At 32.9% G+C, this 11,851-nt stretch overlaps 1 protein-coding gene across 1 annotated transcript in view; it reads right to left on the reverse strand.

The window, feature by feature from the left end:
• LOC106468915 (40S ribosomal protein S16-like) overlaps positions 1 to 3,651 on the reverse strand; it is a 5,028-nt gene extending 1,377 nt beyond the window's left edge. Inside the window, exons 1-3 of the mRNA XM_013929370.2 lie at positions 3,540 to 3,651; positions 3,377 to 3,422; positions 1,375 to 1,476 (exon numbers count right to left, since the gene is read on the reverse strand). Of these exons, the coding sequence (XP_013784824.1) occupies positions 1,375 to 1,476; positions 3,377 to 3,422; positions 3,540 to 3,550 (159 nt within the window). The 5' untranslated portion in view covers positions 3,551 to 3,651. The remainder of the gene's footprint in view (positions 1 to 1,374; positions 1,477 to 3,376; positions 3,423 to 3,539) is intronic.
• Positions 3,652 to 11,851: the final 8,200 nt, after the last annotated feature.

Here is an 11,851-nt window from a genome sequence, read left to right on the forward strand (position 1 = left end):
TATATATATATATAACTTCAAACAAGAAAAAGTTTGAAAGACCATAAAAATGTAGAGTTCAGCAGATGCAGCCATCACATCATAAAAAAACACACCAGTACAGTGCTGCCCCATTCACAAGGATACTCCTCTTAAGGTAATTCTATCCATCTCCTAGTTTACTGATACATCAGAAATCAATATTATCCAAGTAATTGAAATAATTATAAAGTGACAAGTTATTTTTTGAATCACAGTTTAAAAAATGGCCATTAGATGCTCTCATTATTTACTACCTGTCCTTTCATTTGTAAAAGATTGGAACAGCATACACTTCAATAATACTTTCTAATAACAAGTCATTACTCCAATATTTAAGATAGGCCTTATACTAATTATCATACCTCATGAGGGGTGAAAGCAAAGAAGAATACATATCAATCACACTAAATTACTATATTCAGTGCTAACAAGGCCTTTCACCCAGTGCCAGGACTCAACAGAGAGGCTGAGATATCATGCAATAATGGTCAAGATACTATTTATATCACCAACTGCTTAAACAACAACTGTATTGGTGTGAACTAAATTAAGGTGGTGGATTGACATTTTCATCAATTTTACTAAAGTCTTTACACAATATATATGCAACAAAATCATTTAATGTTTTGGGAAAACACACAAGTATAGTATTAAGTTAAAAAATAAAAAATAACCACAATTAACCCGTTGACTGCTGATTTGTTGTATAGGGTACGGTCTGCCTCTTGCAGTTGAATGCGAGTGTGCTGTATATAGTGTATGGCTCGCAAAAATTCCACGAGCGTTTAGAGCAGCCACAGTCAAGGGGTTAAAAACGTTTGAACTGAAAGAATTATTAATGACAACTATTCAAAATCCAGATTTTTTAAACTTAAAAGATAGACCTAGTATTATGCACCACAATAAATTATAAACTATGTAAAACTCCAACTTAACTAATGACATAGTTTTTTAATTTAATTAACTTGTTTGTTTGTTTAAAGTTAAGCACAAAGCTACACAATGGGCTATCTATGCTCTGCCCACCACGGGTATCGAAACCCAGTTCCTAGCATTGTAAGTCTGCAGACATACTGCTATGCCACTGGGGGGCATTAATTTAATTAAGAAAGTATCCACAATTTTAAAGGTGCTAACTGGAGATGTGCCAATTAATCAGTAATTAGTTTGTTATTTCTATAACAAATAAACCAGATGTGGTCAACATTTATTTATAGCTAGTTAAGTATCAATAACAACAAAATAAAAGGTTTTGAGCAATTTCCATAATGTAGAGCATTTAATACAGAAAAAGAGAGAAACATATAGGGTAGAAACAATTTACTCCTTGGAACCATCTGGTACACAACTTACCTTGTATCTAAGAATCTGTGGTTCCAAAGTTTCTAAGGGTCTTCCATTTACTTTAATGAGGCCTTTGCCACGTTTACAATATGCAACAGCTGTAGCTGTTTTCTGAAAACACATACACAGTAATTAAAAATGCTGCTAAAAACAGAGATTTGAAGTTCTTAATATCTTGTAAATAACACATAGAAAGTTTACAAAAGTATTTATTCCCATATTTATCTTTTCCTTTAATAATTAAGGAAATAAAACCCTCTTCATTTTTCAGACAAGTAGATTATATCTGTACTACAAATATAAGCTTATAAATCAATCTTATGAACTACAGTTCCTCATCAAAATTATGACAGTAACCACTTTATAAGCATGGATTAATGCTTGTAATTTTTGCATTTGAGACAAAATAACTTAACAAGCTACAATTAACTACGTAAACTCATTTGATTGTTATTAAAATTTTCTGACACACACAACATCGTGAATCATTTGTACACCTACCTAAAACTGACAAAAAAAAAATTGAAAGGTCATGTTTCATAAAATTGCATATTTCCTTCTTGTAAAATGTGTAATTTTCCAATTTTGTCATCTTTTGCTGATTGTCTACTTTGATTTATAAACTGGCCAATGATCACAGAAGCTTAACTCTTATCAGTAGAATGTGAGATTTTAGGGTTTGTACCCCATCATATGCCTTAAAATAGGGAATCCAGGAGAATTATAGTTCCCAACCACAGATGTGTGTGAATATGAAGCCACAGTTGAGAATATATAAATCTCCCATAAACAAAATACTAATTATTGTACACCAAACAACAAATGAAAAACATCCACAGCAATATTACATGCATCGTTCAAACTGGCTTGACCAATGTGGATCAGTGATATATCAAACAATAGCTCTCTTCATGCTCTACATCAATCTGGGCAATTTAATTAAATCCAGAAGCATTTCCTCTTTGAAAACACACAAACATTTATAATTCTTTTTTAGCCACTGAATTTGTAGAAACAAAGTCATACAATAAACTGTGTGGTGCATCTAACCTATATAAAAGCCAATGTGTGTCACGTCATGCTTAATTTCTCAAAATAAAAGGAGTCATAAAAGCCAAAATGAGTATATCCAGACAGAATAGTTTTATTTCTGTCTGGCCATTATGATTTTAGTGACAGGGATACAAGGAGTCCGTAATGGGGGTGGTGGTGCCATGAAATCTTATTAGTGTAGCGAGTGTTGGTATAATAAGTTTAAAGTAAGGCGTTATGTGGGATCAACTAGCATAGAGCCAAGTGCATAAAATTTAACATGATAGTAATAATATCGATTCAATTTGAAATTTAACTCTTTCTGAATTAAGCTATCTCTCCTTTACTTTCATATTCATAGGTAAGTTCATTCTTCATTTGTAGCACTTAACAATTTTCATTTCATTTATCCACATAATATGAATCCATACGTAAGAGTTTGAAACTGATGGATTTTTATTACGACTACATTTTATCTTGCCTTGACACAGGTTTCACGCAGTCTCACTCTCAGGTTACTAGGTAAAGCGATAATTTGATATCAATCACCGACAATTTGTTAGCATTGTTCCAATGTAAAGGTCGCGTGATGCAAAACTTAGCCAAAAGGTCAATTTACTGGTACGATTTTTAACTGTTTTCTCATTCATTATTAATTACATAATTGAACTTGCAGTGTAAATCTACAAATTTTTGACTGTGAAATCCAATGATGTGTGAATTGTTTTCAAATTTTTATTTTCATTATTTAAAAATTACTGAAACAGTGAAAGTGAAACCCCGTAGTAGTAGTAGTACTGAGCTAATTTACGTTATAACTATTAGCAATAGTATAAAGTCAGTAATTAGATGGATTAACATTTTAGCTTGTCTAAATTTAGGGACGTCTTATTATATTATTATTAATAATTAGTTTCTTGCCCTCTCGTGATCTTATCGCTCTTAAGCCTAACGTTAGGCTAAATCATTTGTTTCCTACCTTGCGCCCAAACACTTGCACAGACGGGACAGACTCTTTTTGAACTCTGTAAAAGAAGGAGAAATATGTATGTATACATTTTTTGCATTAGAAACAGATATTGACTACAACAGTCAAAAACTTGTTCGAAATCATAAAACTTTATTATAAAAATACCACTCACGAGGACATCATATTTACAACTTCGGATAAAATAATAAAAAGGAACGGTGTATTCGAGGTTTCTAACAGTGATGTGAGGGGGTAAGGTACTTAGGTGTCGTTTTTCGTAAATAATCTCGAAACAATTTTCAGAATTTTCACGATTAATATTTAATATGCAACAAGCAATAAAGATTAAGTTACTCCAAACTGGCCGAAAATATTTTTAACAGCGGGGGTACCAACTGATGAAATAATTCATTTTAATCGTTATAATTAATACAATTTTGAACATTATATTTAATTATTTATGCTTATTACTAAGTGTGTATTTCATATTTCTGATATACATCTATTTGATCAGAATATAATATTAATTCATTATTTTACACGAATCTGCAGATAATTGCGCATTTGTTCTGCAAACCAAATAGATTCTGTGATTGAAGACTGTCGCAAGTATTATATATGCAAAGATTAAGAACGTGACCATAGCACCAGATATATATGTGTATTATCCTTCATAAAATAACCTATTTGCACTTTTAAATAAAAATATTCACTTCTTATGTTAAATGCTTCATCGAATGACTTGACAACAAATATCTAGATATTTAACATCTTGTTCATAAAAACAGTTTTTTAGAAGCTCGTCCAATCCATTACCAGAAGCGTATTTTATAGTAAGAATAACAAACAACCTTTCTTTGATTTATCCACTATAGACATATCATAAAATAAGATTACCCAGAAAATCCAATATCCTGGATGCTCTACATCTGTATGCTGAAGTGTTGAACGCTTAATTTCTTACTGCTTTCAGAATTGCATCAGTCACTTTGTTCACAGTATATTTTGAAACTGGGTTAACAAGCTTCCTCTTTCATGGGCTAATGCCTTAGTTTTGCCAGATGCGTTTATAAACTCCTTTCTTTATTTGGTCTTAGTGATTAATATTTGAAGGTGTTGTCTTAAAACAACATCGTGTAGGACAAAAGACTTATAATTTCAAAAAAGTTACCACGATTTATTGTTTGGTCTTACAAACGGTCTATTGTTTGATTTAACAAGCTTTCTCTGTACGGAAGGTTCTGGCGCTGTAATAGTTAACAATATCGAAAACTCTATAAGACATGCACATGATATCATTTCACGGTGAGTTAAAGGCTCGATTGTATCATTAGTAATAGCTCCCATGTCGCTTTCGACAGAAGCATTGTGGCTGATGCTATTTTCAAGTTTCGCAACAGTTTTATGAATGTGTCTAAAGTTTGACTGTTCTTTATAAATTTGCACTCTTGAGAGGCACATACGATGAATATGCTACAGGACATTCTTTCTCTGGAGAGATTGGACAGAGAGAGAGAGAGTTGTTTTTGTAGTATAAATTGCCGATGTTCACATTTAATTCTGCACCTTCTGTTGCTGCCTTATAGAAGGTTTTCGAGAAAAAAAAGGCATCTTTTAATCAAGAATGACATCAGAGATGAGTTGGAACAAAAATGTCGACTCTTTATTGGGTTCGATGACATGATGTTTCTAGCATGTACTCTATTGCGCTAATCTTATGATGGCGTTTTTGCTGTTAGTTCGGACATGACCACAAAAAACGTTATATTTAAGTGGATAAATTAGATATCATAATTTCAGACTCTGTACTTCTAACTAACAGCTACATGAAAGATACGGGAATTTTATGAGTAATGATAACTCGGCACCATCTACTATTCTATGATATTGAATGTCACTGTTGTGTTGGCTGGTTGGTTTCGCAGTAAATGATAACTTCCTTTGTTTTGGATTTGCGGGTGGTGCTTTCAGTTCGTTGTTTAACCTTTTCACTTTTCACAATTCACTTTATTATAAACATAATGTATCTACATATTAAATACTGTTATTTAGTTTAAAATTTCTGAGCATTCAAATTATAAACATTGTGTTGGGTTTATTGGTTGTAAGATCTTTAAACGCCAAAATAATGTTTAGGGTCTATATCATTTAAGTTGTGAACGTCGGTGTTTAGTTTTGCTCTACTTGTATATTGTCAATATATTTTGAAAGCAATTTTATTCAATCCTGTAAAACATGAATTTCAAGGAAGCAAGTAAACAAATGTCATAATCTTGTTATGTTTCATTAACATTGTATAAAAAAATAACAGTTTGTTGAAAACTATGAAATTTTTCTCCTTTATTTGCATATTTGATAAAAAAGAAATAAATCTCACAAATGCTGTTTTACAATAGACGTTAGTGTCCACGAAGCATTTCATCAAAAAAGAAACCAATAAAAATGTTTTAGTATTACTTACACTAAATATTACGATTTCACTATAGACAAGTATTCAAGCATATTCTAATAATGAGAAACCTAATTCTGAAAACAATAAAAATTAGTTGTTTTTTCAGTCAAGTATCATGTTCCATCAACACTATTTAAAAATCACAGGTGTGTTCGTTTATCTGTTTTAGCGCTAAGCTACTCAATAGGATCTCTGCGCTTTGTCCACCACTGATAACCGATACCTCGAATTTTCACCGTTGAAACATTGGTGGACACCACATAACTAAGGCTACTGTTACATTATAAATTAAGCCTAATATGGCATACACATGTCTAAATTCCAACAGTTACACAATCTACTCCACCCCTAAATTATCCTATTTAGTTTGGGTTTCTTTGCAATGCTAAAGACTGAAACTTCAAAATGAATGTATTGTTTAGGAGGATTCTATTGGACTATTTGGTAAAAATGTTGTCAACTCTAGTCCACGTAATGATAACGAATTAATTTACTTCTTCAGTAACGTTTGCTGTAGGGTTAAGTTCACTTTGATTCAAGTTGTAAGCTGTAAGTTGTAATAAAAGTAGTAAGTTTATAATCAACGTTTCTATATAAACTGCGATACTAATGTATGTCTAACTCAAAAATACAAAACTTCACTTATAGAATTTTATCGCTAATCGATCAAGTAACTGAATATACATGATAACTCTCACTACTAATACTGAACTAAAAATTAATTGAATATTTAATACCCATTACTCATTAACCACTCATTGAATGACTGTTTCACTGGATCTTGTATATGTTTCATACTCGCCTTACACTCTTTACACGAATTTTCCAAATCATAACATCATACGTCTTTTAACAAACATATATCTAAATTAACATATTAAAAATATAGTTTACCGCACTTTCGCCTCGTGGATTGTGAAATTCTTTGAACAAACGTAAAACACACACACACACACACAAAACAGTCTGCTAAACCATCCATTTACAAAGTATTTCTAATAGTTTACTTTTCTGAGGTCTATGATGTACAGATGGGATGGCCGCCTGTCCCTTATCATCATTTGCTGTACTGTCACTGGGGGAGTTCTTATTAGGTAGATGGTCGAGTGAATCCATTGGTGACTCTATCGTTGATGATCCTTCGTAAGTGATCTCAACAGGAACCATGGGCTCATCAACAGGTCGACATTTTGCAAGTAATTTCCTCCCTGAAATAACCCAATTGGCTCTTCACTCAATGAAAGAGTACCAAAGACAATGATGGTGGCTTGGACTGCTGTCCCTTTGAATTATGTAAACCACTTCATTAATTATTTTCAGTACAACACATGTCCCTTCCCAACACTTGCTTAATTTTGAAGTTACTCTTTTTTGTGGGGAGGATTGTACAGACATACCATGACACCTCAATGGAATGCAGTTTTATCAGCATTAACATAATAACAACTTTTAATTTTATCGCTAGCGGATTTAAGTCTTTCGCGGATAAAGTTATGTATGTCATCAATAGTGTTCCTTAGTTTTTCTCTGAATATTCTGTGTAAGACTCTGCAGAGTAACTATCCTCTGGGTGTGAGTACAGAAAGTCAAGTGGCACTTTAAATTATTTCTTAAATATCAGTGACGGCGGTTTGTTGCCTTTTCTGATGTTCATCAATATAAATGGCTAATTTGTTTAAAATGTATGGTTTCATTTCTCCGCCATACTATTAGAAAATTATTGTTCTGGTATTTTTGAATCGGAGGATATATTTCACAAACAAGACTCATTCAGTTTCATCCCTGATCTGAGAGAAGTTTCATAGGAACCCCAAATCTTGAAATGAGTTATTTGATAAATCAGATTGCTAGAGTTTCTACGACAGGAGTAGTGGTAAATTCTTACTTCTTCTTGTTAAATGCTTTTTCACAATCTGCAGTCCAACAAATCCTGTTTGGTTTTTCAAGTAATTTGTGTAGAGGATAAGCTATGTTAGAGAATGATTTTACAAAATGATGATATTAAGGGCATGTTTCAAGAAATCCTCTTACTTCAAACAGGTTTTCTGGTGTTGGCTAATTCTACATAGATTAAAGTTAGATGGGTCCTTAGACACTCCACACCTGCTGACTATGTGTCGGAGAAAATTAACCTATTGATGAAACTCTTTGTACTTCTTGAAATTTAAGTTAAGGTTCTCTTTCGTCAACCAATCCAGAACTTTAATTAGCCCATCATAAACATTATGAAAGATCTTCTCATTGTGATTATATCATCCAAATAGAAGAGTACGAGTTTCAGGATAGTTCAGAGATAGTAAACTCCATTATTCATTGAAATGTGGCAGGTGAATTACATAATTCAAGTGATAAAATAACAAATTGTTACAATTCATTCCCGGTGTTATATTTATATTGTACTCGTCTTATACTAATTTTTTTACATTTTCCAGATCATAGCGTCATGCGCTTTAGAGTAAATAAACATATACATTGTATCGAAATAAAAATTACAGCTTACAGCGGTTTTTTGAAAGAAGTTAGATTTTTTGACAAGTTGCATCATGAACGTACGTGGGGGAGAGAGGGGGGGTTGGCTAAGCCCCCTATTTTTGTGATATGAAAATAATATGCTTATATAGTTATAGTGCAGCTGCTTATGGTATATAATGTTTTCTACATAGTCTACTTTATTCTGATAAAGCATTAGCATTTATTTCGGCTTGAAAAAGTCACATGCAATAGCTTCTGTTGACACTTTGTAATTGGAAGCCGAAGTCGTATTGCTACTGTCAGGTTTTGTAGGCCAGATTCTTTACAATATGTACCTGTGACTTGTTGGCGATAACTTTCAACAATAAACAAAAAGCAACATAGTTCACTTATTTTAAAATAACATATTAAAACAAGTCAAACGTATATACAAATGTTCGTTACACTGTTGGTTATCCCAGTTGTATCCAGAGCTTTAAATAATTCTCTCTTTTTTCGTCAAAGTCTACTCAAGCTGGTTCAATTACTTTAGAACACAACTGACAAGACGAGTTATTCTACTCTGCTCTGTTATACAATACAATTTGTGATAATTTCGCTATAAAAATCGCCATTATACACTCTATCGCTAAACTCACAATCATGCAGTCTAAATCTAAACAGCAATCTTTCGCCGCATATTTATACCCCAACAGAAATCTACAACATTCCACACAATACAGTGCTTCAGTGTACCAAATATCTATATATTACTGAAACTTTTTGCCACACTGCCACAAAGTTCATGTTCATGTGAACATTCGGCACCTGCTCTCCGCATGTTGAATAATTACTTGAAGTGAACACAAACAAAATAAATACTGGGTGCTCTAGCTTTAATATATAGTTGTTATGACACTGCTATCAACACTGAAAGTGCCTGTAAGTTATTTATGACCCCAGAAGAATGGAGCATGCTAACATGTTATTTCAGTAGTGCATACGTGTATGTATATGATAGCCAACAATTGAAATAGTTAATATACTATTGTTGTATACAGTTATTTAAGTTAGTAATATAATAAAACAATTAATACTATTCTGCATGTAGATAGTACAGTACTTTACTATAATAAATTATACATATTTATGCTAATCTAAGCCTAGATCCCCATGCAGTGTTACAACAGAATGATGATTTATTGACTTTTTATTGGATGTTTGTGGATTTTACGTGAACAACCATACAAATTTTTAAGCCATATTTCATGCAAAATTACTTCCAGATTTATTTTCATAGCACCTATTATTTTACAAATTTTCTGGGGAGGGTGCATGCCCTCAGACCCTCCTTAGCATTAGCACGCTTTGTTATGCTGATTGTTCTTCGCACAATTTGTGTTGACTTTGCCACCCAGTGGCACAGCGGTATGTCTGCGGACTTACAACGCTAGAAACCGGGTTTTGATACCCGTGGTGGGCAGAGCACAGATAGCCCATTGTGTAGCTTTGTGCATGACTTCAAACTAACGTAACGTGTTGACTTTTGCTCTCACAAATTTTAACCCTTCTTTCAAACATTCTGCGTATGGGCCTGTCCATTATGCTACTTAAATTTTTAATTATATATTTATATTCGTCTACCAATATTACTAGAACTAGATTTGGTAGTGTAGCTTTAACTTTAAATAAAAAATTTAACGGGAAGGGGTTTTCAGGACGCCTTTACATTTTATTTAAAACTAATTTGGTGTGGCCTTTGATATTATGCCTTTTTGTCTTTGAACTCTAGAAAATATTAGGTTTAGTTATGAAAATATTAAATTGAACATTATAGTAACTAAGCTACTAAATTAATCTATTTAATTAAAAGAGTAACGTGTGTGAATGCGAGTCTGGGAAGATTTCCAAACTTAATTCAAGTATGCAAAAATGAAGTTAGGAGTATGAAAATACGGAGAACATCTCCATATGTATAGGGGAGGGGTGGATGTAGATAGTACTATGCACTGAAAAGGGAAAAGGTGAATGGATCTGTCGTCCCTCAAATTCCCTTCTCAGACAGCAGTGTTTATGTGTTAAGTTTTGTGTGAATTTCTTCATTTGTTTATAGACACTTAGAGTACCGGTACTGTCACTCTGTTGAATTTTAATACTTGTCTACGATACCCAGGTTTTGAAAGTGTCAGTATATCTAGTATCCTTTACTAAATAAATCGATCGATTTGTCATTTTTGATCAGGCCATTTGGTTCAAAGTGTCTTTTGTACTTGACGTGTTTGGTGGGTATCACGTACTGTGGAATAGGTTTAACCTCACAGTCATTGCATGGTCATTAGATTCGTTCAGAACTTTATTTACCTCATATGTGAGTAATCTAGGCACGTCACTTAACTCTTTTAATTGGTTTAGATACACAACACTGCCTTTAAGTTTTATAAACTTTTTGCATTCAAATACAAAATACCACAACCAAGAAAAGTTTCATGCTCGAAGCATAAGTTCCTCCTCTAGATGATTATTAAAGAAAGAAAGGCATTTCTGAAAAATGTGTTCATACAAATACATCTGCTACTTTCTCAACAATTCAACTTAATGGAATCTTTTTAATACAAGTTCATTTGTGGCTAGTGAATACGTCGAAAACGTTTTGGTATTAGAATTTAGTGATATCCAACCGAAAAGTCAAAAGCTTTGCCTGGCTTGTCTCGCTGCTGGGGATGACAAGAGCAACATAAAAGTCAAAAAGATCCTGAACTATGGAAATATCTGACTTATATACGCTAGCGAAACAAAGGAAGTCATCCCACAAGTCAACAGGTTACACGTTTCTAGAAACTATGAGTGAAAGTAAAAAAAAAAAAAAAAAAAAAAATAGTTGATAAATATGTCAACCGCAATGTATCCACTACCTCTAGTACCGACGATGCCCTTTGCCTAATACCTGGGCTCATTAGGAGGTTGGGATATGACAAACAAGGTTAAATTTTTAATTAGAGACTAGGTATGTAATAGCAGTGAAATGCAGTTGATGTGTAACGTTCACGATGTGTTGAGGCACTAGTTATATTATCAAACTATATGGATAACAAGTGTTGTGGTGTGAACTACATTAAGTTCAGGAAGTGTAAATTTATCAATTTTATATAAGTAATTGAAAAATCAGAAACAGGGTAAGGATTAACATCACAATATTATTGATTTATTTTAACATCAGTTATTTGTTATTATTATTATTATTTAGTTTTACTTGAAGTAACTTTGCTCATTACTCAGAAAAACTGGTGAATTAGCAAGCTGGTCTTATTGTTCTCGAAGTGTATCAAATATCACAGCATCATCGGAGAAGACTATAGCCAAAGTTCTACACATAACCTTTTAAGCCAGGTGTACAGGTTTCTTGATTGCCTTTTGAAGAAATCTATATAGAAACACATACACCCTAGCTTGACACTCAAAGACAAAGGTTGCAGTATTTAGCCCTTACTCGTGTAAAAATCATTAACATATATTTACGACCTTGAGACATTTGGTATGATTAGCTATTCGCAGAAACTGTTCGGAAATCTATAAAAATATTA

This window comes from Limulus polyphemus, unplaced genomic scaffold (assembly GCF_000517525.1).
Source record: "Limulus polyphemus unplaced genomic scaffold, Limulus_polyphemus-2.1.2 Scaffold92, whole genome shotgun sequence".
NCBI classification, from domain to species: domain Eukaryota; kingdom Metazoa; phylum Arthropoda; class Merostomata; order Xiphosura; family Limulidae; genus Limulus; species Limulus polyphemus.